The sequence below is a fragment of the Vulpes lagopus genome, chromosome 1, assembly GCF_018345385.1.
Source record: "Vulpes lagopus strain Blue_001 chromosome 1, ASM1834538v1, whole genome shotgun sequence".
Lineage (NCBI taxonomy): Eukaryota > Metazoa > Chordata > Mammalia > Carnivora > Canidae > Vulpes > Vulpes lagopus.
In genome coordinates, this window is record NC_054824.1 from 124347762 (window position 1) to 124375712 (window position 27951).

Below are 27951 nucleotides of genomic sequence, written 5' to 3' on the forward strand. Positions count from 1 at the left end.
CCTAACTCTTGATACCTGTCAGTGTGACCTTATTTGGAAAGAGGGTATTTGCAGATGTCATGAAGTTAAGATGAGATGGTTAGGATGGGCCCTAGTTCCACCTGGCTGATGTCCTTACAAGAAGAGAAATGACGGGGCACCTGGTGGCTCGGTTGGTTAAGCATCTAACTCTTAGTTTTGGCTCAGGTCATGATCTTGAGGTCATGAAATCCACCCCCAAGTCTGGCTCTGTTCTCAGTGGGGAGTCAGCTTGAAGATTCTCTCCCTCTGCCCCTCTCCAACTTGCTCTCTCTCAGATAAATAAGATAAATCCCTGGGCAGCGGTTTGGCGCCTGCCTTTGGCCCAGGGCGCGATCCTGGAGACCCGGGATCAAATCCCACATCGGGCTCCCGGTGCATGGAGCCTGCTTCTCCCTCTGCCTGTGTCTCTGCCTCTCTCTCTCTCTCTCTCTCTCTCTCTCTCTCTGTGATTATCATAAATAAATAAAAATTAAAAAAATTTTTTAAAGATAAATCCTTTTCCTTAAGATTTTATTTATTTGAGAGAGAGAGAGAGAGCGCACACAAGCAGGGGGAGCAGAAGAGGGAGAAGCAGACTCCCTACTGAGCAGTTAGTCCAACACAGGGCTGGATCCCAGGACCCCGGGATCATCACAAGAGCTGAAGGCAGATGCTTAACCGAATAAGCCACCCAGCACTCCAAATACAGTAAATCTTAAAAAAAAAGGAGAGACATGTAGGGAGGATGCCACTAGCCAACAGTCAGGAATGGAAGCTGTAAGTAAGCAATGCCAAGGACCTCTGGCTGCCACCAGCAATCAGGATGAGGCACAGAGGGATCCTTTCCTGCAGGTCTTGGGGGGGAGCATGGCTCTGTTGACCACTGGATTTTGGGCTTCTAGCCTCCAGAGCTGAGACAATTTCTGTTGATTGAACGTACCTAGTCTGTGGTGGTTTGTTACCAAGCCCTAGGAACAAACGCACAGCTTTGATAGCACATCCACAGTGCTGGCTCTCTCTGAACTGGGCATTCAGTGAAGGCAAGCCTTTGTCCCAGCCAGTGCCTGAGCAAGAATGTTCTCCCCTACATGCACACCCTCTGCACAAGAGATGGAGCCCCTCTTTGTCACCTAGTCTTGTAGAAACAAAGTATTAATTCACGATGGGTTTCAATCATCTACAAAAAGGCATCCATGGAAGGTACTAATTTACTACAGGTTTCACCTGCCTACTATAGAAGAAGGCAGTTTCCAAGGTGAAGTTAAAAGGTTTTATGTACAGTATTCCCATTCTGTACTGACCATTCTCTACCTCGGTTTCGAAGGTATTTTGGGGTAGCATTTTAAGGTATTATCCTTAATCTCCCATCGTAAAAATTATTCAGAAAACCTACAGGAGATTTCATCTCTAGAAGGAGCATTTTTCAGAGAGGAAATTGTTGCAGCACTGAACTGCCAAAGAGACAGCTGAAAAAATGGGTCATGCTTTCATCCCATTCTGGGACATAAGCTGCCAAGCGGTTCACTGCTCATTTTTGTCCTCTTCTCGTAAACAAGCTGCGTTAACAAGTTACTTTAAAAAAGCATACTAATTTCCCCAGTGAATTACACAGGAAAGAATCCAGCATTCCCTCCAGAGAACTCAAATAGTTGTTTGTTCTCAGAGCTCAGGTGTGGTAAAATTGCCGTCCGGCTAAAAATGCATGCTGGCTATTGGCCAGGAGGCTGGAGCTTTCCATGCACTCCAGCCCCGATTTCTCACATTGGTGTGCAACTCGTAGCTTGCTTAATGGGGGAAAAAAAAAAAAGGACTCGATTTTCAATTTCAATTTAATTACACAATCTATAGTGCCTAGTGGGAAGGATTTAGGGGCAAAGATTAATGCTCAACAGTGCTCTATTTTACATTCTTTTCTGATAAGGAACGCTGTATTGATGATCCAAAGTGAGTTTTCAAATTTGTTTTTTAAAAGTCAAATTTTGGCAGGCTGATTTAAAGAAGGGATGTTACTCCATGTCTTGGTTCTTTCCCCAAATTAGATAAATTAGAAGTATAAGGTACCTTTTTGGATTGTATTGTCAGTGCATTCTTCAGAGTGGAGAGCTCTTTTCCACTTGGGAGAAGAATCAAAATTCTATTGTAAAATTAGAAATACCAGCTGCAGATACTGATTGAACAATGACTGTCCTGAGAATGACTGTATAACAAATATATTTAAGATTCTTCCTTATGTAATGAATATACTTAAGAACCTTCCTTATTATGTTAAAGTCTAAAGAATTTCACTCTTTTATTGGGACTGGAAACCATTATGATTTCATCTGGCAACAAATCAATGTTTCAGATTACAAGTAAATATTTGGTGTTCTATTTTGGTGTCCACATACTCTGTTAGTCTAGCCAAATGTAAAAAGATGGAAAATAAAGGAAATGAAAGTTTGCCCATAAGAGGTGGCCTTAATATATGTCTTGGTCAATTGCTTTAACTTGTTAACTTAATAAAGTAAACAGGTCTCTTTATAAGAAAAAGTATTCCCTATGTGACTTAAATAAATAAAAATGGTAGCAATAAACTTTACCGGTTAACTGTTACTCAGCCTTACCAAACCACTTGAGCACATACAAATAATTGAAAACATGGTGATCAAGAAATGGAGCTCGAAAAGCAAATAAACTATGTGAAACAGCTAACTTATTCTGTCATTGCACAATGACAGCATTTTCAAGTATTAAGATGGCTGCTACTACGAGTCGACATTTCCAATTATATGCAAAAGCAAAATGGTACCTGACTGGCATTAAATTTTGCCAACTGAACTGGCGGTGTCATACATTAGCCGAATGAGCTAACTATTTTTAGAGCTTGATGAGTAACAGGGCATCTGGCACAGATTAGGGAAAGCTAGAACTTAATTTGGGTGGAATGACAAGACTAGAATTGGAACTTACTTGAGAGGGCATTAGAAGACTTTGGAAAATGTATCCTTGACTGGTTTAAAAGTAGACTTACCACTCTTCTCCTTGGCAATGGTGAGTTATAATTTAGGTCAGGGGAGAATGAAAAAAAAAGTCATAGAGGTGCGTGTTTGTGGGTGGACTATGAGAATGATGCTGTCTGTTTTCCCTGAGTCTAGTGACAGAGGCAGCCTTGGGAATGACAGCCTCTCTGGTCTATGGAAGGAGGAGGTGGACTAGGGTAAGACAGGGTTTGGTGAAGACATCTCTTGGTTTCATGGAAATTCCCTTGCTACATGGAGTGACTCCATGTACCAGCAAATAAAAAGAAGTCTGTAACAAGATTGGGTAAGAAAATAGTGAAGCAGACAGGAAGATGTTATCTAATTCTGCATAGAAATTAAATACCAGAATGGAAAGCCAACTTGTATGTTTCTACTGCTGGGGGTTCCACTCTAAACTGTTTGGGAGGGAATGACTTTCAGCTGGGCAAATTAAAACTTGGGAAAGGAGAATCACTTTAGTTAAAAGAAAAATAGATAAAATTATCTATTTGTAGCCAATACAGAAGTCATGATACGTTCAGAGGAATGCTCATCAATCAGAACTGGCAGTCTTACTTCTCCACTGTTTCCTTCAGTGGGTGTGTGGAAGGAAGAGATGAGATGGGGAGACAAAGCACATGGTCATCCATGGATGACCAATTTATTTGTTCTCAGAACCAACAGCATGTATATTGCTCATACCTAATAATTAGTGAAACCTTTTTTTCCCCATATTTAGAAAGGCTTGACAATTAACATCTAGAGCATAATTGTACATCACAATTTATGAGAAGTGAGGAAATACCTGGTCGGTGATTTGTTCTTGGATTTTTTCTCTAGTCACTGAAAGAGAAAGCAAAAATAAATGTGACATTAAAGTGTGAAAATGAATAAAATGCAGTACTGATCCCACTCTGTTCTCACTCAAAATTCCAAAGCAGTCATGGGCTCTCTGTGCATACACTTGTATTGCGATATGGACCTTTACAATCACTCCAATAAGAAGAAGAAACAGCCAAATTCTAAATAAATCACATTAGGCAAAGATGATAGAGAATGAAGTAGAAATCCAGTAAGGGTGATACCAGAAGAACCCATGAATCTTTGGCAGAGAAATGAAGAGAAGACCAAATAAAAACTTGAACAACAGCCAGTTAAAAGTTTCCAAACAATGACAACCTGTTCAAGTACAATACCAACACGGAGTTCATGGAACCCTGAGGACTAGACAAAGAGCTCTACCGTGGCAGGTGGCAGAAATGCTACTTTAAAAAGCTTTTTTCTTACTCATGTAGATAATAAAGACATTATTATACTTTGTTGTTATGGTGCTGCAGAGATTAAAGTGAAAACCAACAGTTTTATAAAAGGTGTCTTGGTCAGGACAAAAAAAAAAACAGAGTAATGTATGAAAGGTAATGGGGATATAAGGAATAAAGACACTAAAATAATAAAACTTTGTAGTGAAACATCCTGAAAGTGATTAATGTTGTACGTATCTTAAATAGAAGGAACAAAAATCCTTGTTGATAATAAATGATCAACAAACCAACAAATGAGAAAGAGGGGAAAAGAAGAAATTTTGTGGCACTACAGTTACTATGTGCTTATGAACATCTTGATATGATATATACTTAATTAAATGTGTCTTTTAAAATTTTAAATAAGATAATTGTGCAGTCACTGGCATTTTTAGGAAATAATACAGACAGATCCTGTGTACCCTTTACTCAGTTCTCCCCAGTGGTGACGTCTGGAAGATTAAAAGCACAGTATCACAACCAGGATGCTGACATTGACCAGAATTTAGAGCATGTCCATCACCACAGGGATCCTTCATATGGTACTTTTAGAGTCACACCTATTTCCTCCCACCCCCACCTCTCTTCTTAGCCTCAGGCAATCACTAATCTCTTCTCCATTTCTATCATTTTACCATTTCAAGAATGTTATGTAAATGGAATCCTCCATTTTATAACCTCTGAGATAGGTTTTTCTCATTTTCCAGAGATTCATCCATGCTGCTCCGTGTATTCTTGGGCATTTATTGCTTTGCATGGCTGAGTAGTATTCCATGGTATGGATGTACCAAGGTGTGTTTAACCATTTGCCCACTGAAGGGCAGCTGGGTAGTTTCTAGATATTATGAATAAACTTCCGCCAACATTTACATAAATGGAGATACCTGGGTGACCCAGTGATTGAGCATCTGCCTTTGGCTCAGGTTGTGATCCTGGGGTCCTAGGATTGAGTCCTGCATCAGGCTCCCTACAGGGAGTCTGCTTCTCCCTCTGCCTATGTCTCTGCCTCTTTCTCTGTATCTCTCATAAATAAATAAATAAAATCTTTAAAAAAAATTTGCACAAAGCCTTTTTTTTTTTTTTTTGTGAGTGCAAGTCTTTATTCCTTTGGGATAATTGTCCAAAAGTGCAATTCCTGGGTTGTATGGTAGTTGCAGGTTTAGTTGTTTAACAAACTGCCCAGCTGCTTTTTTTTTTTTTAAGACAGGTAATGAATACCTGATATTTACTAATCGATCGATCAACCCATTTTATTAAGTATTCAGTACCAGGCAAGGTGTTATATGAAATACAGCAAAAGTATAAGGAGCATAAAAAATGGAATGACAGTCTTAAGAGTGGGCTATCGTGCCACTGTTACAAAATGCCTGGGGGCAATCTTGGAGTCTTCAGATAATAAGAACAAATTTCCTTCTTTTTTTAGTAGTATTGCCCAATGAGCTTATACATTTTAAAATATTTTTTTTTGTTGGATAATAAGTAGAATGTTTAAAGAAGAGGTAACATAATTTGTGGAAAAAGCTTGGCCTTTCGAATTAGACCACCAGTACTGCCTAGAAGAGGACAGAGAGCATCCAGCAGAAGGAAGAGCATGTGCAAAGCCATGTGACAAGGCATAGAAAAGAAGCCATCATGGTCAGAGTGAAGAAATAAGGGTGGGGTTGTGTGGTGTAATATGGTGTGACGTAGACCACTTCTGGGAGACGTGTGATCATTACAAGAGTAGTGGGAAGTCAGTTATTAAGGAAATTTAGGCCTGGGTGGGGGTAGGAACATTGGAACGGTGTGGTCAAATGTGCATCTTTAAAAGAGCACTCAATGCTTGTTGCTAACTGCAGAATAGGCTGGAGGGGATCCTGGGGTGACGGCAGCACTACAAAACCTTAGTTTTTTTTCCCTTAGGAACCAAGGCAAATCTGAAGGAATTCAAGAGAAAAATGAGAGCCCACACAATCAAATCATCATCATCTAATAATGTAGGAGCCCACTGGACTCTAGCAAATGCAGCAGACAACAACCTGGTATCTAGTTACAGCCCTGCCATTTACTGGATGTTTGATTTGGGGCCAGGTAACTAATGCCCTGGCTGTCTGGCCATCTATAACAAAGAGTTCATAATATCTACCCTTCTCCTGATCTGTGAGGATTAGAATGAAGTATGTATGCATCTTGCAGGCAAAGGATAAGCAAAGGGCATTCCAAGGAATTGTGACAGGAAGAACAGTCTCAGAAGCAAGAAGAGGGTGTATTTTGGATAAATCTTGAGATTTTCTGAGTGGCTTATAGAGTGGAAGCATATACCAGAGCAAGTGTGAAATGCGGGGTGTGGGAAGAGAACAGCGTTGGCCCATTGTTGGCTTGAGGTGAGGCTGAGAAGAGCTTTTCAGGCTGTGGGAGGCCAGTGGAGGTTTGTCAGCAGCAGGGTGAGGCAACCAAAGCCATGCTTGAGAAAGATGACTTTGGTGATGATGGTGTGGAGAATGGGGTGACGGTGAGCGGGCAATAGGTGGCAGAGAGAGCAATAAGCATCTGCAGTGCTCAGGCAGGAGTGGTGAAGGTCTCAGCCCAAAAGGGAAAACAGAGATGGAGGGATGCCTGGAGCTGGTGGCCTTTCTGAGGCAGGTTCTGGAGACTGACTGAATGTGGCAAGTACAGGAGCAGGGAGCAAGGGCGACCTCGACATGTTCAGCTAGGGGAACTTGTGGAGAGTGGTGTTACCAAATGCACAGTGGAAAAAGGAACAGAATTTAAAGAGAAGCTATTAAATGAGCTCTATGGGTTTGTCCCCATAATTAAAATGAAGATATCTGTAGGTTATGAAAACTGCCATGGCAATTATGGTAAATAGAATAATGAACCGTCCCCAAATGTCCACATCGTATCTCTGAAACCTGTGAACGTGGTACCTTACATAGCAAAGGGACTTTGCAGGTGTGATTAAGTTAAGGGTCTCGAGATGGGGAGATTATCCAGGATTACTTGAATGCACCCTATGTCATCACAAGGACCTTACAAGACAGAGGTAGGAGAATCAGAGGCAGGGGAAAGAGGGTGTGACCATGGAAGCAAGGGTCAGAGTGATACAGTGGCTGGAAGAGGCCATGAGCCAGGAAGGTGGGCAGTCTCTAGATTTGGGAAAGAGAAAGAAGTGGCTTCTCCCTCAAGCCTTCTGAAAGTTTGCAGTCTAGCCATACCTTCATCCTAGTCTAGTGAAACATCATTTTGAATGTCTGACCTTCCGAACTATAAGAGTGATACACTTGTGAGAACCCCGGCTACAGGGAGGATCCCAAGACACAAACCTGGGCCATGTCTTGAGATGACAAGACAGGTTGGATACAGGTTTCCTTGGCAAAGGGTCAGAGTGAGTCCAGGATTTGTGTCATCTGTCCAAATGAGGGAGAGGCAGGTGACCACTGGTGGTTAAAAGTGGCAGGAAACATATCCATGTTTTGGGTGGACTTAGATATCAGGTCAGTACAGCTCAGACAACAAGGTAGGTGCTGTGCTGGGGGACTGAGAAGGTAACCCAAGGGCTGATTCTGAAGGTAACAGGGCAGGCTTGTAGTTACTGAGGTCACTCAGTTGCTTGAGAATCACAGCGACTCAGAAACCAGCCAGACCATTTCTGTGAGTTACAGTTATTTAAATGTAAGAAAAATCATCTCCTCCTTTGAGCTATTAAAACTCTAATGAATTGAAATATATAATTATACAATTATTTTGTGGCCCTAGTGGTTATGATTGCGGCTACTGATAACTTTTTCCCTCCTGCTTACGGATAGTCTTAGGCTGGTGGAGATGTAAATGTTCCCTGGCAGATGCAAGAAAAAAGGAGGGAATCCCACTTAAGGAAAACCTAAGTCATTCCCAAGTTTATTCAAATCATATTTGAAAAAGAGGAATGGAATTTAGGGGATAAATTGTAACTGCATAAGCCTTTGCTAATAAAAGATTAAGAAGTATGTGGTTTAGCATCTTTTAATTATTTTTTCTAGCATCTTGAATATACAATGTTTGAAATCTCTGGTTGGATCAACATTATTTTGCTCAGAGGTTTGTGGACTTTGCATACTGATTCTTTCCTGTTTCCAAGTACATTTGCTTTTAGGCTATTTTTATTCACTTTAAAGGAATTTTAATAACTTTCTGTTGACAGCATGGACAGCTGGTCTTGAGAATTAAAGAAAATTCACTTGCTGACTGAGGAAGGAAGTGACATCAATGAGCTTCTAAAGTCAGCCCAGAGGGGGAAATTGGTTTGTGAGAGAGTGGCCTTTCATTGCACTGTATTTATCGAGCGATGCCTTGAGATGCAAATTGCTGTATCAATCAAACCTATGGTGCCTACCTCCAACCAACTTAGTGCAAACTGAAGGAACAATGCCCTGAAACTAGTGAGAGGAAAAAGGATGAGGGGTGCAGGAACCTACAGGCTAAGTGAATTAAGGGAGCTCATGATCCCCTCTCTCTGGGCTGATACTTCCTTTCCCGTCAAGCCTCAGTTTCTTTGTCTAGAAAATGAGTTTGGTGTAATCTCTTGGTTGAAGTCAGTTTCTGTGACAGATGGCTACTAAGACCATGTACCAATATATATAGTGTAGACATGTTATCTCTCTACTTTGTCCCTAAGAGTGCTATCAATTGCTTTTTTCCCCCACTGAGAGCTATCTGGAAAGAGGGATCCTGAGGTAGTCATATATAGCTACTACCGTGATCTCTCGATACTTTAAAAATGAGCATTCAATGTTTATAACTACTGAAGAAAAAGTCAGGCACCCACTGATGGGGACTTTAAATAACAATGACAATAGAAAGAACAAGTTAATTGTCATAATAATGAATGACTTAATTCTTCACCACCACCAGAGAATTTCCCCTTTGGAGCTACAGTAATCCATTTTTCAAAGATATCTGTGGTGCAAAGGGATTGTGGGTGTAGTGTGGGTTGTGTCATGTAAGCATGCGTGTGAGGCTGGCAGGAAAGTACCTAGATACATTTTATGGTAACAGCTGAAAAATTAGATTGCTATTATTTATTTTTAGCTCACTTAGAAAGTGTTTGATGTGGCTATAGTCACAGTTCAGGAATAAATAATTTGAGTATCAAAGGGAATTTAGTTCGGCCTAAGAGACAGATGCATTAACATTGGTTTCTCTTCCTTGTCTCGAAACATATTTGGGGTATTCAATTAAATTTTCAAATTTTATGAGTTAAATATGTAATTTGATCTATTCAAAAAATATTGGTTAAGTAAATAATGAGCTCTCAATAGCCAGTCTTCAGGCCATAGCATAGGATTTTCAGACTATCCCAAGCCTAGAGATGCTTTGACTCTAGCAAAATTCATTCATTTGATCCTACAGCAATATATATTAATGAGCATCTATTCTGGACAATATGCTCGGTGTGCTGGAGGCACAGAAGTAAAGTAGAGGAAACAAGATGAGCACACAAAAAGGCAACCACGTGAAAGCACAGAGCTGTAAGGCATTATTAGTAAATTGTATAAGGATTCAGATCAGAGTATTTAAATTTTGATATAGTAGCAATGGTGATGGATTCGCTTTCGGACTTTTCTAGTCTGGGCTTTGCCACTATCAAGTTGTACAGTACTTAGCAAATAACTTTACTCTTCTAGTCTTTGTCTTTGGCACATAATGACAATGTTTCAAGTACAGATGGTTTCTAAGTTTGTTTCTAGTTACTTACGTTCTTTGGCTCTAAAAAGAATGAAGGAAATGGAACATTTCCATAGAATTGGCTCCCTAAAAAAAGAGAAGAGGTCATGTTTGGTAGGGGAACCTGGGCATGCCTCATGGAGGAGACAGCATTTGATCTGGGTAGGACAGCACCAGAAGCAGGTTGGAGGAAAGGAATTTTACCCAGAAGGAAAAGCATGAGCAAAAGCACAGAACCAGGAAGTGCACGGGGCATGTACAGGGAGTAGTAAACCGTTGCCTTGACTTCAGTGGAGTCTGTAAATTCGGAGTAAGGGGCAAGGCAGAAATCTGCATAATAAACCAATGCCACAGAGGGCCCTAAATACTTAGGGAGAGATTTTGACATTTGTTTCATCAGGGAGCTCTAGAAGATTTTTGAGTCAGAAATTGTTCAAAACTGTTTAAAAATTAATCTAAGTGCTATGGCTTGAGAAAGGGGGTGGGGTAAGAATGAAGGTGAATGTGACACACTGGGTGAGTAGAGTGGACGTAAAAATTCAGATGGGGGGCTGGGGCAGTGGGACAGCGGGAAGAAAGGAATTAAAGATTCCTTTAGAACTTTTTTGTTCTTGCTTTGTGTGTATTTTTTTATTTTCAATTTTTTGTAAATCCAAGTATAATTAACAAATAGTATTATATTAATTTCTGATCTATAAGTACAATGATTCAACATTCTATACCTTACTCAGTGCTCAAAATTAACCAAGATCTTTAGCTTAAGTTACTTGGGAGAAGATGTGCTTCATGCAGAAGTGGAAACAAGGAAACAGAGCCAGTTTAAAGGAGAAAATTTGGTGAGTAATGGTGGAGGTGGGATCATCAGCTCAGTTCGGTGCTGGTGAAGTTAAAATGCCAGTAAGACATCCTAGGGGAGGCGCAAGGTGAGCTCAGGAAAGAACTCCATATCAGGCAACCTTCTGCGGAGAGCTGATGGGAAGCTTCAGGATGAGAGACTCATCTTACAGCAGAGGGAGGGAAATAAATACCAAATTACTTTGGGAAACAGCTGTATTTGTATTTGAGTGGTTTGATGTCTCCTCAGGTAATGGAATTCAATGTTTACCTCATCTGCAGCCAATATGAAGAGACACTGTCTCTAGGCTAAACTAAGCGAATACACAGATTTACTATCAGGCACCAGCAAGTTAGAAGTCTGGTTTCAGAGCCTATGTTCTCACTGGTCCTGGGTCCGAGTCAAAGGCTATGACTTCTGACACCAGTCCAATGTGTGTTTTTTCCTTAACACCAAATAATTAACTTAGTTCTTCATGAATGCTGCCTGGGTATCTCACAACTTTAACTCGGTTTTGACACCATCTACCTGAAAAGAGTGTCAGATCACATATATTAAGGGCTCAGCTCTACATTCTACCCCTTGCCCCCCACTTTAGATGCCAATTGTTAGTCTAGGTGGTCCTCTGTGCTTTTGACTGATCAGCTATAGATGGAAGGTGCCAATAACCCCCCTTCTTGAGTTTAATTTGCTGGAGAGGCTCCCAGAACTAAGAAATATTATATATATATATATTTTTTAATAATAAATTTATTTTTTATTGGTGTTCAATTTGCCAACATACAGAATAACACCCAGTGCTCATCCCGTCAAGTGCCCCGCTCAGTGCCCGTCATCCGTTCACTCCCACCCCCGGCCCTCCTCCCCTTCCCCCACCCCTAGTTCTTTTCCCAGAGTTAGGAGTCTTTATGTTCTGTCTCCCTTTCTGATATTTCCTACCCATTTCTTCTCCCTTCCCTTCTATTCCCTTTCAGTATTATTTATATTCCCCAAATAAATGAGAACATATAATGTTGGTCCTTTAATATTTATTGGATTACTGGCTTATTGTAAAAGGGTATCACTTAGGAATAGCTCGATGGAAGACACGCAGGGCACAGTACGTGGGAAGGGGGTTGGAGTTTGCACGCTTTCTGGCCACGCTACTCTCCCTGAATCTGCACTGTTCACCAACCCAGAATTTCTCTGAACTCTGTTCTTTTTTTTTTTTTTTAATGGAGACTGCACTGCATAGCTATAATTGATTAAATCACTGACCATTGGTGAGGTGCACTTAAAGAAAAATTTTTCTTTCAAATTCAAACAAGATTTTAAGCCAAACAAGATTTTTTTTTTTAAAGAGCAACACTAAACTGGAACACTGGTTAATTCTTACTGAACTTGCAGGGTACTGGAAACTTCAGACAGCATATATGGATCTTTTCTCAATTACCTCTTTTCCATACATCAACACTTGCTCACTTAAGGTTAGCACTAGCTGAAAGGATTGTTAATGTGCTATAATTGTTAGTCAATCTTGCAGCTCTTTGTACACGATGTAAACATACCTCTAGAGAGTTTGTTTGGATAGTGTAGGTTACTGTTTCTGTGGAGAGAAAAGGTGAAGGCTATGGTTTTTTTCAGTGGTGCCTCTGTATGATCTGGGGTCACGCTGTGGCATGCGGTGGGTCTGTGGTTCAGGCAACAGAAACCAGGTGTAAATGGGCAGCTTTTAGTTGGCTCCATGTGGCCTCATTTTCCCAGTATCAACCTACAAGATATTGTCCTGTACAATATGAACCAGAAGGGATAGATGCATGATTTTTATATTTTTATTTCATTTCCCTAATATTTTGCATATTTTTTGGCATTTGGGGAATTTTGCCATTTGTTTTTTGTTTGCTTTTTTACATTTCAGAGTTCCTAAGTATCTCCTCATCACCCCTCCTAGCCCAGGGGTGGGGGTGAAAGGTGAGGGGTTGCGGATGGGGAGGACAGTAGGAGAGCAGAGGGAGGTGTCATAAGTCAATTCTATGGTGGGAATCCTTTTTGATACCCAGGAAATGGTGGAAATCACGAAGCTCAACATGATATATGGCTGTACCCCAGTGAATTCTTCTTTCATCTGAGACTTACATCATTAAAATTAATTAGGGGGAAGTTATTTAATAATTATTTGAATCAAAGCTGGCTTCTTGCTTTTTGTAAGAAAAGATTTTAGGGTTTTAAAGCTCATATTTTTTTTTTTTTACTTAGGAAAACATGTTGATTATTCTGTTTCTCAATGGTGACAGAATAATTTTTTGTTATTTTTCCTTCCTTTTGGAAAATTTATATCTCTGGTTAAGTTTGGTTGGTGCTGTGAAAGTAATAATTTGAACAAGGCACTTACCCTCAAAAATCCCTAAACCATTTTATACATGAATTTTTTTGATTTTTTTTTTATTTTAAATCTCTCATTCTGGGATGCCTGGATGGCTCAGCGGTTGACCATATGCCTTTGGCTCAGGGCGCGATCCTGGAGACCCAGGATCGAGTCCATGTCGGGCTCCCGGTGCATGGAGCCTGCTTCTCCCTCTGCCTATGTCTCTGCCTCTCTTGCTCTGTGTGTCTCTCATGAATAAATAGAATCTTTAGAAAAAATAAATCTCTCATTCTTTCTTTTTGCTTGACAGAACAGAGGACATAAACCTTTAGAGTTTTATGGTACAGGCAAATAATATTAATTCTGCTAGAGTGCCATAGTGAGTGGTCACATCAATATAATTCTTACATTTAAAACAGTAAATAGTATAAATAAGAACTTGAGATGCTAATTTATTTCCTCCCACTGTCTTGCCGTTCCATCATGTTAGGATCAAGAATATGTTGGTAGTTTGAATCATCAATTACAATCTTATATAACCAGAAAGTCCCTTCTTCTTGACTTTGTTTAAATTTGCTACTTTAGAGAGATTTTCTTCTATGTCTGTTAGAGAATACTTGCTATATAAAAACTAGTTATAACAGCATAATGCTGGTTCTGAAATAACCAGATATATTATGTTTCTTCTGTAACAACACTGACCGAGGGAAAGTCCCTTTCAGAAAGTAGCCTGTGAATACTTCTCATTGCTACCTGAGATTTCTTTCACACACATCAGAGCATTTCCAAAATCTAGATCAGTTTTAAGAATAAGCTATTCAGCAATGGTCATAGAAAGTTAATTCAATGCCCTTGACTATAAGCAAGACATTTAAAATCCATAAAAGTCTCATCATGGCCATTATATTGAGATGATTTTCAGAAGGATTGGGGTAAAGGCAGAGGACAAGTGAGGACACCATTCAGGGCCCTTGGGGAGAGACAAGGAGGTCCCGAGGAAAAGCAAGTGGTGTTGGGATGTAGAAGAAGGACCTATTCCTGAAAGGTGCAGTAGGTAAAGGTAACTATTTGACAGATTAGTGAAAGGGAGAAATCAGGATAGTTAGCAGTTTCCAAGGTTGGTGTCCACTTGGATGGTGATGCCATCCAAGGAGCAGTTTTAGAGGGTAAGATAATGCATTCTGATTTATAGGTGTTTTAAATATCTGTGGGACTTTTAGGGAAGAGACGTCTAGAATGAGAAGAAATGGGGTTAGATGTGATCAGAGGAAGAGGTGCTCAGAAAGATAAAGAGAGTGGTCAGAAAGGTATAAGAAATTTGACAAGGGTGTGATATCAAGGACGTTAACAAGTCAGGAAGGATCCAGTCTTCACTGCTGGCAGTAGGACACAATGACAACCCCTTGGGAGGAGAATTTGTCAACATCTAACAAAATGTCCTAACAATTTGCCCCTGTGTCAACCTTTTGACTCCTATTTCTAGATCTGTCCTTGAAGATATACCTGTGCAATATAAAAAGTATATGCACATGGGTGTTCATGACAGCATTACAAAAAATAACAAAAGACAACAAATAAACCATTAGAAACAACTATAAGGGGGTGCCTGGGTGGCTCAGTGGTTGAGCGTCGGCCTTTGGCTCAGGCTGTGATCCCGGGGTCCTGGGATTGAGTCCCACATCAGGCTTCCCTCAGGGAGCCTGCTTCTCCCTCTGCCTATGTCTCTGCTCTCTCTATGTCTCTTATGAATAAATAAATAATATATATATTTTTAAAGAAATAACTGTAAGTACACCCACACAGTAGAAAACTACTTATTTATAAAAACATAGGATGGAAAATCTCTCTGAGATAAGAACATGAATATATCTATATGGGTACATTTGCAAAAGAACCATAGAGGGAGCAAACCAGAGACTACTGAAAATACTTCCTTATAGGGAAGGGTGTGGTTGAGTCGGGTGGAAGAGAATATGTTTGGGAATAAGACCTCTTTGAGAACACATTTTAATAGAGTCATGACCTTTGAATCACATAAATACTTTTCATATCCAAAATATGATGCTATCAATCTACCTCTCCACACAGTGTTCCCTGCTGCGTCATGTTGGCTCCCTTTAAGTATTTGACAGTCTCTCATTTTACCAATACATTACTTAAAGATAGACTCCTCTCCCACTTCCTGGGACACCACAGACACAGTCTATTTCTACATCTTATCTTCCTCCAACTGTAAGCCTGGCAGTATCTTCAAGCTTCTAGAAGTCTGCAGCCTGGTAAATCATTACTGGGACTAGTCATAAAAGCTAATGCTGGTGCTCATTACCAAGCCATTTGGGTCGATTTTTTGAGAACTCAGAGAATGAAAAGATTAGCTGCCTTCAAGCTCCCCCAGCTGTTCAAATAGAATAACTTCACGGAGCCCTAGGGTGCTGGGCGGCACAGATTCAAGCTTGTATTTTTAAAGAGCATTATAAAAAAAAAAGTGAAACAACTCCTTTTGTGTCTTTTCAAATGTATACACTTATTGCAACTTAAAGAATATTCTGTAATGGTAGAAAGTCGTGATTAAGAGCACAGACGTGGGTGTCAGACATATACGAGTTCCAGCACACAGCTGTGTAATTTCGGACAATTTACTTAGCATCTCTAACCCTTGTTTCTAAACCTTGTTTCTCTAAAATGGGGATTATCCAAACAATACCTACCTCATGAGGTTTTCATGAGGAATGAATGACATAATGCTTGTATCATAATTAGCACAATGCCTGGCACATAGTAGGTGCTCAATAAATGTAGCCACTTTTATTATGTACAGTATCTCTTATTACAATTATAAGAAGGATAGTGGAAATGATTATATGCAACCCAAGCATTTATAGCCAGGGCAGTCAAATCCTGGTCTTATAAGAAGAACATTTTAAATATATTTAGAGAGAAATCATAAACTTCATTTAACATAAGAATATTTAAGCAGAACTGAGATCTTGATGTAGCTAACACAAACTGTAGTAAAAGTTTGAGAACATTTACTCAAGTTCTAAAGTTTTAAGAACACTGGAGAAGAGAGAAAGACAAATACTGTATGATCTTAACTTCTATGTGGAATCTAAAAAAAAAAAAAAAAAGAAAGAAAAGAAAAAAAAAAGAAAAGTCATAGAAAAAAGATCAGACATGTGGCTACCAGAGATAGGTGGTGCTGGTGGTTGGGGTGGGATGACTGGAGAAAGGTGGTCAGTCAAAGGGTATAAACTGCCAGTTATAAGATAAACAAGTACTGTGATGTACCGTATGAGATGATGACTACAGTTAACTCTGCTGTATTATATACAGGAAAGCTGTTAGAAGAATAAATCCTAAAGTTCTCATCACAGGAGAAACACTTTTTCTTCTTTCTTTTGTTCTTGCTATTTCTATATGAGATGATGGATGGTACCTGAACCTATGGTGATAATCATTTCACAATATGTAAATCAAGCCATATGCCGTATAACTTATACAGTGATGTGTGTCACTTATTTCATAATACAAGCAGAAAAAAATTGCAGGACACATCTAAATCCATATCATGTCCTTTATTCCATTGTTCACATTTAATTTAGCCACTAAGAAATTAGTGCAAAAATTTATAGATTTACTTAGAGGCAGCTCTTGTCTTGTATGTTTCCGTTAACTGCCTTCCCAAGATATTGGTTATACAGAGTGTACGTTCGTTCTCAACCACCCATCTGGTTCCTGGACCGGTGCCTAGAAAGGCCTGGCTGCTTCTGCTTGGGTCTGTTTCGGTCTGTTTGCACCTGTCCTAGACAGGGGGCTGGGAGGCTTTTGTGGTCAGCACCTCTGCAAAGGACAATCATGTATTCATGCCAATGCAGGCAGGGAAAGAAGGCACTTTTCTTTTTTAACCTCCAGAAAAAAATACCATTTCAAATTTCAAATTTCTTTTTCCTACTTAGTACACATCACTTATATGTGTTTTCTTTTTCTTGATGCATAAGTGAGAAAAATCAAAGCTAGGTCCAGATCACAGTAGTGGACAATCCAGTGTTCCTCATGGCTGAGCTTCTCAGGAGGGCAGAGAGAAGAGGAAACAGCCATGCCAAGTTCCTGACCGCTGACCACTCCCCCCAAACCACAGCTCCCAGGGATCCAGACCCTTGGCCCTTGCACCTCCAGCAGCCCTGTCTGCTTGCCACACAAATATACGTGCTTTCCACACTAGTAACACCACCTTCTACGTGATGTGGAAGAGGATGGAAGCCTGTGTGGGAGAAGGAGCAGCTCTGAGTGCTGCCCTTCTATAACACAGCCAAAGGACATGTGTAGGGCTGAACCTGTGCTTCACTGTATGGCACATGGAGGGAGCATGAGGTGACCACGTGGAGAAAGAGGGGATCCAACAGATGAATGTGCAGGGAAAGATGTAACATGGGAAGTCTTCATGCCTAGTGGCCAGTCAAGAAGGCAGGAGCTTTCATCTGGAAAATAAGAGGCACACCTCTTTTTTTCATGTTCTGAAGACTTTATTTCATGACTTATTGTCCAAAGTCAACATCTTTTTGAGAAGCTTATTTAAAACAACGTAAAACTTAATATGAAGAATCATTCCCAATTAATAGCACTGGGCCAGGCATTATTTGGGTTTAAAATTGTAGCTGTGACAAGCCTTGGAGCCTCAGGTGAGGAGGCTCACCTGGTTGGTGTTAAGTAACTCAGACTGGAGCCTGGAAAGTGTTATTTCCACCTGCAAGAGCAGTCGTTTGCCGGGAGTACAACCAGTTGATAACTATGTGAGGACTTGTGTATGGAAACCTGAGTGAACTGGCAACATATTATTCATTTACTCCAGTAACATTCCCGGCTTTTTATAGATCGGAACCCCTGGGCAGCAGGCCATCTGGCTTGCCCTTTCATCTGACCCTGGCCTGTGGCATGGGCTTTGGCATGCACAGATCTGAGTTCAAGTTTGAGCACTACCACTCATTAGCTGTGCCACCTTAGGCAAGTTATTTAACATCTTTAAGCCACGAATGCAAATCAGAGAGATGTGGAAAATAATGGGATGACTTCGGGTGTTGCATGAATAATGTGTGCCAAGGGCCTAGAAGAGCTTAGCCCACGTTCACTCTTCTCTTTACCTCCTGCAACCACAGTACAAAGTACCTGGAAAGTTAATGGTGGCAAGCTCTTATGTTAGTACCATCAGATGCTGAATACCTTCACAGGGATCAGACAGGCTTGTGGCCGGCTGGTAGGACTAGCCAGATACTGAGGTGGGAAACATCTCCTAGCAGGACAAGAAAGGATATTGAAGAAGTGAACATGAAGGTAAAAAAAAAACCCTGCTGGAATTCTGACTCTATCAGTGAGATGAGATTGGCAACCAGAACAGAACAACTGTATATGATCTATTTCAGTCTGTTAGCAAAAATCTGAAATTTATTCATAATGCTGCTTTTATCCTTTTTAATAATTGTTATGTTCCTTCCAAAGTCTCCAGCATTCCCAACTGATGGACCCAACTGATTACTTAATGTAGGAAAATTCAAATTGTTAATAATTCCTAATAAGAAATTTTTTGGCAGGTCATCTGGGTGGCTCAGTTGGTTGAGTATCTGATGGTTTGACTGATTTCGTTGGCTCAGGTCTTGACCTCATGGGTTGTGGGATGGTGCCCTACGACTGACTCCTCCCTTCCCAGGATGGAAAGATCTTCTCTCTCTGTCCCTGTTCCCACTCATGGGCACATGCTCACTTTCTTGCTCTAAAAATAAACAAATCTTTAAAAAAAGAACTTTTTGGTAAGTTTAAGAGATGAAATACTTTATAAGAACTATGATTTCTATGACCACTATTGTAAAAAAATCAAAGTTAAACTGCAATGGATAGGATACTTTCAATTTTTCTAAAGAGATCTCCTGCATTTATTTTTATTTTTTATTATTTTAAAGATTTTATTTATTCATTTGAGACAGAAAGAGAGAGATAAAGATAAAATGAGCAGTGGGGAGAATCAGAGGGAGACGAGAAGCAGACTCCCGCTGAGCAGGGAGCCCAGTGGGGGGTTGATCCCAGGACCTGGAAATCATGACCTGAGCTGAAGGCTGATGCTTAACCATTTGAGCCAACCAAGTGCTCCTAAAGAAGTTGCTTTTAAACCCTTGGAAAAAATCAGGCACAGCAAAAGTGAGTCAAAGCCTTGAAAAATTATGTCTTGTCTTATACTCTGAAACAGAAATATACATACATTTTAAATTGCAAGAATTTTAATCTAGTACTTTGGGGATTCAAAAATTTCATTTCCCTGTCTTAAATTCTTTTAAAACAACATGATAAGAACACAAATACTGTACTTAGTATTTCTTGATTTAAACTGAATCCTTGATAAAATGCTGATACTGGTTTAGAAGCTGGCTTGGCCTCACACATCCTCATCCATTTGCACGCACATGCATGTACATACACACGTACACATATATAGTTGTTTATAACTGTTTGGCCTTCCAAAGAATTAATCACAAATCTTCCTGTTATGGCAAGATGTCTTCACAGCTGTCCTATCAATTTCCTAGTCTCCCTTGGTGATGCTGGAAAGGATCTTAAGTTGGTATCAACTAAACAGGTGAAGGGCAGTTGGCTATTTTGAGGCACATGAATTATTTTAAAAGTTTAGGTTCTCCCTAGTGAGTTTTTTGGTGATCATTGGTGATAAGAAAACAAGACTTTAATTCTTCCTTTCTATGAAGGATTTATGGAAATTCCTGTACAAGTTTAAAAGATTATGGAATGCTACATAATCTAATGCTCCAGTTGGCAGATGTCTTGGGCTAGCCTGAGGAGTCAAATAATTTTAATCTCAGGAATAATCAAGCAAACACTCCAGAAACACTGGTTGGGGGGACAGGTCAAAAGGATAATGTGAACTAAATGTTGAGGGCTTTATTCCTTCTTTTATGAAATTCTAAAAGTAGTCATATTCCCTGTGAAAAGGTTTCCAATATTAAGAAAGTATAAAGAGGAAATTAAAAGTGTCACCTTACTCCCAGTCCTGCTCCCCGCGTGAAGCACAATTAATAGCTTCTTGTACAACATTCTGAAAGTTTTGTTGCACATGCAAGGATTTTTACATCTGTCTTTTAATTTTTTTTTAAGTAGGTTCCATGCCCAATGTGGAGCTCAACGTCAGGCCTGACTCACAACCCTGAGATCATGACCTGAGCTGATAAGCGAAATAAGTCAATCAGAGAAAGACAGTTATCGTATGATCTCACTCATATGTGGAATTTAAGAAACATAATAGAGGATCATAGGGGAAGAGAGGAAAAAATAAAACAAGGTGAAATCAGAGAGAGAGAAAGACAAACCATAAGAGACTCTTAATTGTAGGAAACAAACTGATGGTTGTTGGAGGGGAGGTGAGTGAAAAGATGGGATAATTGAGGGATGGACATTAAGGAGGGCAGGTGATGTAATGAGCACTAGGTGTTATATAAGACTGATGAATCACTACCTCTATCTCTGAAACTAATAATACATTATATATTAATTGTAATTAAAAAAAGACCTGAGCTGAGATCAAGATTCAGATGCTTAACTGACTGAGCCCTCCAGCTGCCCCTTTTTGCTTTTGAACATCAGTGCTCCTATGCTATGTGTGCTGTGTAGCTACATCTGTTTTTTCTTTCATTTAACCCGCATTTTACACTTCTCTTTGTCAGTCCATATAGATACACCCTGTCATTTTTAATAATTGCATTGTATTCTACTGAATAGAAGACCTGTCACCTTTCAAACAGTTTAGAAATTTCATACTTACAACCAGTTTGTCAATGAACTGTCTTTTATCATTATGTACTCATATAGGTTATTCTGTAGGTTAAATTCTTAGAGCTTGAATTGCTTGGCCAAAGGGTATGTCAATGTAAAATTCTGGTCGTTAAAGGACTATGAATATAGTTACACAAATTTACATCCCCCCCCCCAACAATGTATGACAGTATGTTTTTCCCACATCCTCTAGCTGTTAACATTGTTGAGCTTTGAAATCATATTGCCATTGCTAACTCATGGATTTAACCAGAATTCAAAAAATTGCAAGTGAGAAAAAAAATTGCAAAAACTATTATGAGTGAGGTTGACACTTTTACGTTTACCAATCATTGGTGATTATCTTTGAGAGTTGTCCATTTTCCACACATCTACTTTTCATCTTTTCATTTGTAAGAGCTTATTGCACATCAAATTCATTTAGATATTTGAGTGCAAATTCTGAAGAATTTTTAACTCTTTGCTGTCTTTCAACTTGGATCACGGAAAATACATTTTGTGTGAATGTTTTTACTATTTGTGAAGTAAACCGATTAAATTTTCTACTGTGCTACATGCATTTCATGGTGTTCTTAGAATGTGTTGCTTAATCCACGGCTATTTTAAAAAGTCAGCTATTTTCTTCCAGTACCTTTACAATTTGTTATTTTTGACTTATCTTAAGCTTGGACATGCTTGAAATTTATTTTGGTGCAATGCTTAAGTAAAGGAGTTGGGTCTCCGATCATCTCCACTCTGTTGAGTATTTATCTATTCTTGATTGAATTCATGCACCTTTGTGTTTTAATGCTTTACTATCTAGTCTTCCTTCTTTATTCTCCCTCACCCCCATTAATTCCTAAATAATGTAAAGGCATGAAAGCCTCTATGCAGGCAGAAGGTGACCTCTGGTTGGTAATATATATTTGGCAATTTTGCTTTGCAGATGAAAATGGTTTTATTCTACAAAATCGTTTTTGAAAGACTGCAGCCAGCCACTGCTCTCAACTTTGAGGACAGAGCAATGGATAAGAACGAAAATGTCCATGTTCTTACCGAGCTTACATTAGAGACGGGGGCAAGGGTAGATAATCGGCAAATTAACAAATATAGAATATCATATTGTGCCAGGAAGTGGCATGAAGAAAATAAATTATGGTGGTGACACTTAGCAAGAGGGAGGAGGGAGGTATCTTAGATCAGCTATTTGGGGAAGGTTTCCGAGTGACATTTGAGCATGGCTCTAAGTTACTTAAGCTCATATCTGATTTCCTTCTCAACAGCTTGACCTTGACACTTCAGAGTCTAAAACAGAGTTTGTTATCTTTCTCTTAAAATCTGTTCCCCTCTGGCCTTCCTCATTTTGATCAGTGCTATCATTAAATCTCGGAGTCACTCAGACCCTAAAACCTTCGGGTCAGCCTGGCTTCTTTCTTTCCTTACCTAGCCAGCCTGTCAGGAGGTCTCTGGCACCTTCTCTAGGACACCTTTGACACTTTGACATCCGCCTCCTCCACGCTTCGGCCAGTCCTGTGGCACGTGCTTTCAGTTTCTCACAATGAGATGACTGAATCCGCCTCCAAATGGGCCTCTCTGATACAGATGCAATGAAACGCCAAGACACCTGCACCCCGATGTTTCTAGCAGCAATGTCCACAATAGCCAAACTGTGGAAGGAGCCTCGATGTCCATCGAAAGATGAATGGATAAAGAAGATGTGGTCTATGTATACAATGGAATATTACTCAGCCATTAGAAATGACAAATACCCACCCTTTGCTTCGATGTGGATGGAACTGGAGGGTATTGTGCTGAGTGAAATAAGTCAATTGGGGAAGGACAAACATTTTATGGTCTCATTCATTTGGGGAATATAAATAAAAGTGAAAGGGAATAGAAGGGAAGGGAAAAGAAATGGGTAGAAAATATCAGAAAGGGAGACAGAACATGAAGACTCCTAACTCTGAGAAATGAACTAGGGGTGGTGGAAGGGGAGGAGGGCGGGGGGTGGGGGTGAATGGGTGACGGGCACTGAGGCGGACACTTGACGGGATGAGCACTGGGTGTTATTCTGTATGTAGGCAAATTGAACACCAATAAAAAATAAATTTATTATTAAAAAAAAAAAAACGGGACTCTCTGCCCTCCACCTTTCAACCCCTGCTCACCCTGCTGCAATATTAACCACCCACAGCTTTCTGATAAAAACTTTTGAACTGCCAGTGGAAAACATTTTTGCCTACAGAATGAAACAACAGATTTCTTCCTCTTGGATTCAAGATCCTGCAAAATCTGCGGTCTGCACAATTTTCAACTCCTCTATCCAAATCGACACTTACTCTCTGCCAGGTACGATTCTAAACACATATAATATATGTTAACATATATATTAACTCACTTAGGCCTCACGACAATGCTCTGATGCAGATACTACTATGCTTCTTATTTTACAGATGGAGCTGTCAAGGCCCAGAGAAGTTAATTGACTTGTCTAAAGCCATGGAGCCAGCACATAGACAGCCAGGATTTCAATGGAGCTAGTCGAGCTCTACTGCCTGGCCTCTGACCAGAGTGGTATATGCTATCTTCTACAATTTCAGAATCTGTTCCTGCTTGTGTGTGATTGATGCTACTCCTCTAGGCAAGGATACTCTCTCCCTAGCTCTATTTCTGCTTGTCCAAGTCCTCAAGGCCCAGCTGGGGTAGCCTGCCATTCCCACCTCTTGCCAGCCTCATCCTCAGTGGGTGACCCCATCTGTGAATTCTCAAAACAATCCTGTGATGTCACCTACTACCACATAGTAGCACATGTGATATTGTCTACGTGTTCTGTTCTTGCAACTAGACTTCCAACTATATTAAGGCAGATGTGGTGGCTTATTTCTCTGAGCCCTTAAGAAAGACTTAGCTCATACAGTAGGCACTTAGGGTTGACTATTGTAGGGGTTGGTCATAGAGCACTTTGTGGAATCCTGTATCCAGATATTATTGGTTTTAGTATGTTTAAATTTAAGACACGCCATATAAAAACTTGTGAATAAGGACAGAGAAATTCACTCAGCAAACGCTTACTGAGCATCTGCTGTGCACCAGGCTTTGTTCTAGTCCCTGGGATGCATCAATGAACAAATGAGACTCAGTCAGATGAGGCCAGGTGATGTGATAACAAATGATCACCAGGTCATTTGTAGTTTAAGATGAAAGGTTTCTTTTCTTTCTTTTTTTAAAAACTTTTTAATTGTATATATATATAATTTACCATTTAGTCATTTTATATTTAATTGTGCAGTCCAGTAGCACTAAGTACATACACGTTGTATCACTATTCATCTCTAGAACTTTTTCATCATTCCACACTGAAACTGTATCCATTAAAAGTAGCTCTCTATTCCCCCCTCTCATATTTGCAAATCTTTTTAAAATTTAAATTAAATTAATTAACATATAATTAGTATCAGAGGTAGAGGTCAGCACTGGGTATTATTAGGTAGATGAATCACTGACCTCTACCTTTAAAAAGTTTATTTCTTCATCATGCCATATGTTTTCTTGGTGGCCAGGGAGATTTTGCTCAACTCACTCACTCAGGGACCCAGCCCAATGGAGCAACCTCCATTTTGAAAGGTGTCAGGAGGAGGGAATGTGGTAGAGAGTATGCTGCCCGTGAAAGGCTCCAACCAGACATGGCACACATCCTTTCTGCTCTTCTGTTGGCCAAAAAAAGTCACACAGCCTTTTCTGTATCCAAGTAGTCAGGAAAATAGCCTCCTACAGTGGACTTGGAAAGAGAGCCAGATGTCAGTGGATGGCTCTCATGGTGACACACAAAGATTTCTGCCTTTTGGAACTTGCTCTACACTCTAGAGGGGGATGCAGACAATGAGTTATAGACACAATAGGTAAGTAAACCATAGAATATGTTAGAAGATGATAAGTGCAGGCTCCTGGGTGGCTCAGTTGGTTACGTAGCTGCCTTAGGCTCAGATCATGATCCCGGGGTCCTGGGATCCAGCTCCCTAGTGAGCTCTCAGCAGGGAGCCTGCTTCTCTCTCTGCCCCTCCTCCAGCTCGTGCTCTCTCTCATTGGCTTGCTCTCTCACTCTCTCAAATAAATAAATAAATAATCTTTTAAAAGAAAGAAGATGATAAGTGATATGGAGTAAGAACAGGTAGAGGGGGCAAAGGGGCTGTAGTAGAGATGGCGGCAAACTGCATGCAGTGCATACTCGGATGTCCATCAGGGCAGTACCATTGAACAAGGACTTGATAGAGGGGAAGCAGTTAGTTGGGGCTATCCAGAAAAGAGGGTTCCGGATGGAGGGAGTAGCAGGGAGCCCCCACAACGACAACGTCTCTGTATCTGAAGAACAGCAAAGAAGCTGGTATGGCTGGGGCTGATGGGGATGGGCAGGGGCCTAGATGCTGAGGCCAGGGCACATGGGGCCTTGGGAGCCACTGTAGAGATCCTGGCTTTTATGCTGAATGACACAGGGAGCCATGGCAGGGTTTTGAGCAGGAAAATAACATACTGCATTTAACTTCAAGAAGGATCTCCAGTAAGAAGGAACACTTGGGGGATCCCTGGGTGGCGCAGCGGTTTGGTGCCTGCCTTTGGCCCAGGGCGCGATCCTGGAGACCTGGGATCGAGTCCCACGTCGGGCTCCCGGTGCATGGAGCCTGCTTCTCCCTCTGCCTATGTCTCTGCCTCTTTCTTTTTCTCTCTCTGTGACTATCATAAATAAATAAATAAAATAATAATAATTTAAAAAAAAAAAAGAAGGAACACTTGGAGGGTGAGCGGCTGGTGCAGTAATCTAGGTGAGAGCTGATGGCAGTTCACAAGGGCAGATGGCACTTCTCCTTGCCGATCTCTGATCACAGATTCCCTTTTGGGTGTGTGCACGTTTTAAAATGCGGTTTTAGTTTCAAATGCTGCACAGCACTAAGACTGAAACACGGTTTCTTCCCATGGCCCCCACGATGGCCTCTGCCTTCCCCTAGCCTCCACCTCTGACACCTGGTTCACTAACTTCCACCATGCTGGCCCCCTTTCCATCACTTGATGACCTTCGAGTTCTTTCCAGCCTCGCCGACATGCCTTTCACCCAGGGCACCCTTCTCCTGTTCAACTCAAATGTCTCATGGGACGGAGGATTTCCCTGACCAGGTAGCTTAAGGGAGGACTTGATTGTCCTCGGTCCCATCCCTCTGTGCACTTCTTTCAGGGTTCCCTTTACAGTCTGCAGTCCCAACAATTCATTTTATCACAATTTAACTCCTGGTTAATTGCTTCTCACTACTCGAATGTAAGTTTCAGTGACCAAACAGCTGGGACTGGGTCTGTCTTGTTCTTTTTTGTTTAATTTTTAAATATTTATTTATTTATTCACAGAGAAAGAGGGGGGTGGGGGGAGAGAGAGAGAGAGAGAGAGAGAGAGAGAACAAGCAGGGGGAGCAGCAGAGGGAGAGGGAGAAGTAGGCTTCCCACCAAGCAGGGAGCCTGATGTGGGGCTCGACCCCAGGACCCCAAGATCACAACCCAAGCCGAAGACAGATGATTTACCGACTGAGCCACCCAGATGCCCCTGGTCTGTCTTGTTGTAAGTGGAATTCCCAGCATCTTCAATAGCACCTGGCAGCATGAGGCACCTGAGTAGGGTGTGCATGAAGAAATGAGTGAATGAAGAGTCCCAAATGATAAGCTGGAATCAATGAGGCAAAGACATAGGTGAGTAGATAAAAGGTCCTAGGGGAATTTAAAGATTTCAAGTATCTTAAAAAATTCTAGGAGGTGATGCTTTAGATGGTGAAGTGTTTTTTCAAACTCCAGACCGGATGCCATCGCTCTGAGCATGCTGGGCGCTTACCATAGTCTGTTTTTATGATCTGCTTTTGTATCTGTTTCCTCTACCAGGGGCTATATATTATTCTTCCTTTTATCCTGGTGCCTAAGTGCATGACAAATACTTTTTGTACCAAACTGTACTGACTACTCATGTCTTCTAACTCTGTCATGCTGAGCCCTCTAATTAGATCCTTATTAAAAATAAAATCTTATCATGAATCTTGTAGGGCCTTTGTGGAAAGAAACTTTGCATGCATGCCATGATCTTTCAGACACATTGAGATGGTTCTAATCAAGCCACCATCTGGGCCACATGTTTTATTAGCTCAATTATGTTGTGTTCCATCAATTTGTGTCAATATTACAAAATGTGAAGTATAAGATTTGAGCTATGATCTATGATATGACATAGATCTCCCTGCGATGTCTATTTCCCTCTTGAAGTTTTAAAGCCCAATACATTTTGAAATGAAAGAAATCTGGGGGGATCCCTGGGTGGTGCAGCGGTTTGGCACCTGCCTTTGGCCCAGGGCACGATCCTGAGGACCCGGGATTGAGTCCCACGTCGGGCTCCCGGTGCATGGAGCCTGCTTCTCCCTCTGCCTGTGTCTCTGCCTCTCTCTCTCTCTCTCTCTCTCTCTCTCTCTGTGTGACTATCATAAATAAATAAAAATTAAAAAAAAAAGAAAGAAATCTGGGACTAATTAAATGAAAATCAGGGCTAGAGATAGATGGTGGACACTGGTAGGCATTCGAGCAGGCACAGTAAAGTTCTCTAACCAGGTGGAGATGGTTAGTAACTGAGGCACAGAGGTCAATGTTGCATTTCCGACTTTCTCCAGTGTCTATGTGGGACACTGATGGGCTACTTAAAAGAGAGCAAACATTTAGATGAGAGAGGCCTGAGGAATGTAGGGGGAAAAGAAAGGTAGGAGGACACCAAATGTGAAATATGTTTTCTGAATCTTAAAACTGCCTTGAGTTGGGTTTCCTCTGAAAACCTATATGTGATTTTAGTCTTAGCTTAAACAATGAGTTTCCTTGTATCTGTGATGCTTGGCAGGTTTCAAACACTTCTACAATCCACACTGTCATCTGATCCTCCCAACAACTCATCAGTACGCAGAGTGGGTATGATTA

At 40.7% G+C, this 27951-nt stretch overlaps 1 protein-coding gene and 1 long non-coding RNA gene across 10 annotated transcripts in view; one reads left to right on the forward strand and one right to left on the reverse strand.

Annotated features, from left to right (window-relative positions):
- The window catches only part of LOC121490411, a 270965-nt gene that overhangs the window by 194175 nt on the left and 48839 nt on the right, over positions 1 to 27951 (forward strand). For 4 of the 7 annotated variants that reach the window (XR_005987665.1, XR_005987660.1, XR_005987655.1 and 1 more), the window contains 2 exons: positions 23213 to 23316; positions 23421 to 24206. This is a non-coding gene — a long non-coding RNA (uncharacterized LOC121490411). Of the gene's footprint in view, positions 1 to 23161; positions 23317 to 23420; positions 24207 to 27951 lie in introns of those variants that run through there. The other 3 variants (XR_005987662.1, XR_005987659.1, XR_005987658.1) reach the window with 2 other exon arrangements.
- The window catches only part of CHST9 (carbohydrate sulfotransferase 9), a 236415-nt gene that overhangs the window by 25139 nt on the left and 183325 nt on the right, over positions 1 to 27951 (reverse strand). For all 3 annotated transcript variants that reach the window (XM_041754036.1, XM_041754028.1, XM_041754044.1), the window contains one exon: positions 3805 to 3842. In XM_041754036.1, the coding sequence (XP_041609970.1) occupies positions 3805 to 3842 (38 nt within the window). The remainder of the gene's footprint in view (positions 1 to 3804; positions 3843 to 27951) is intronic.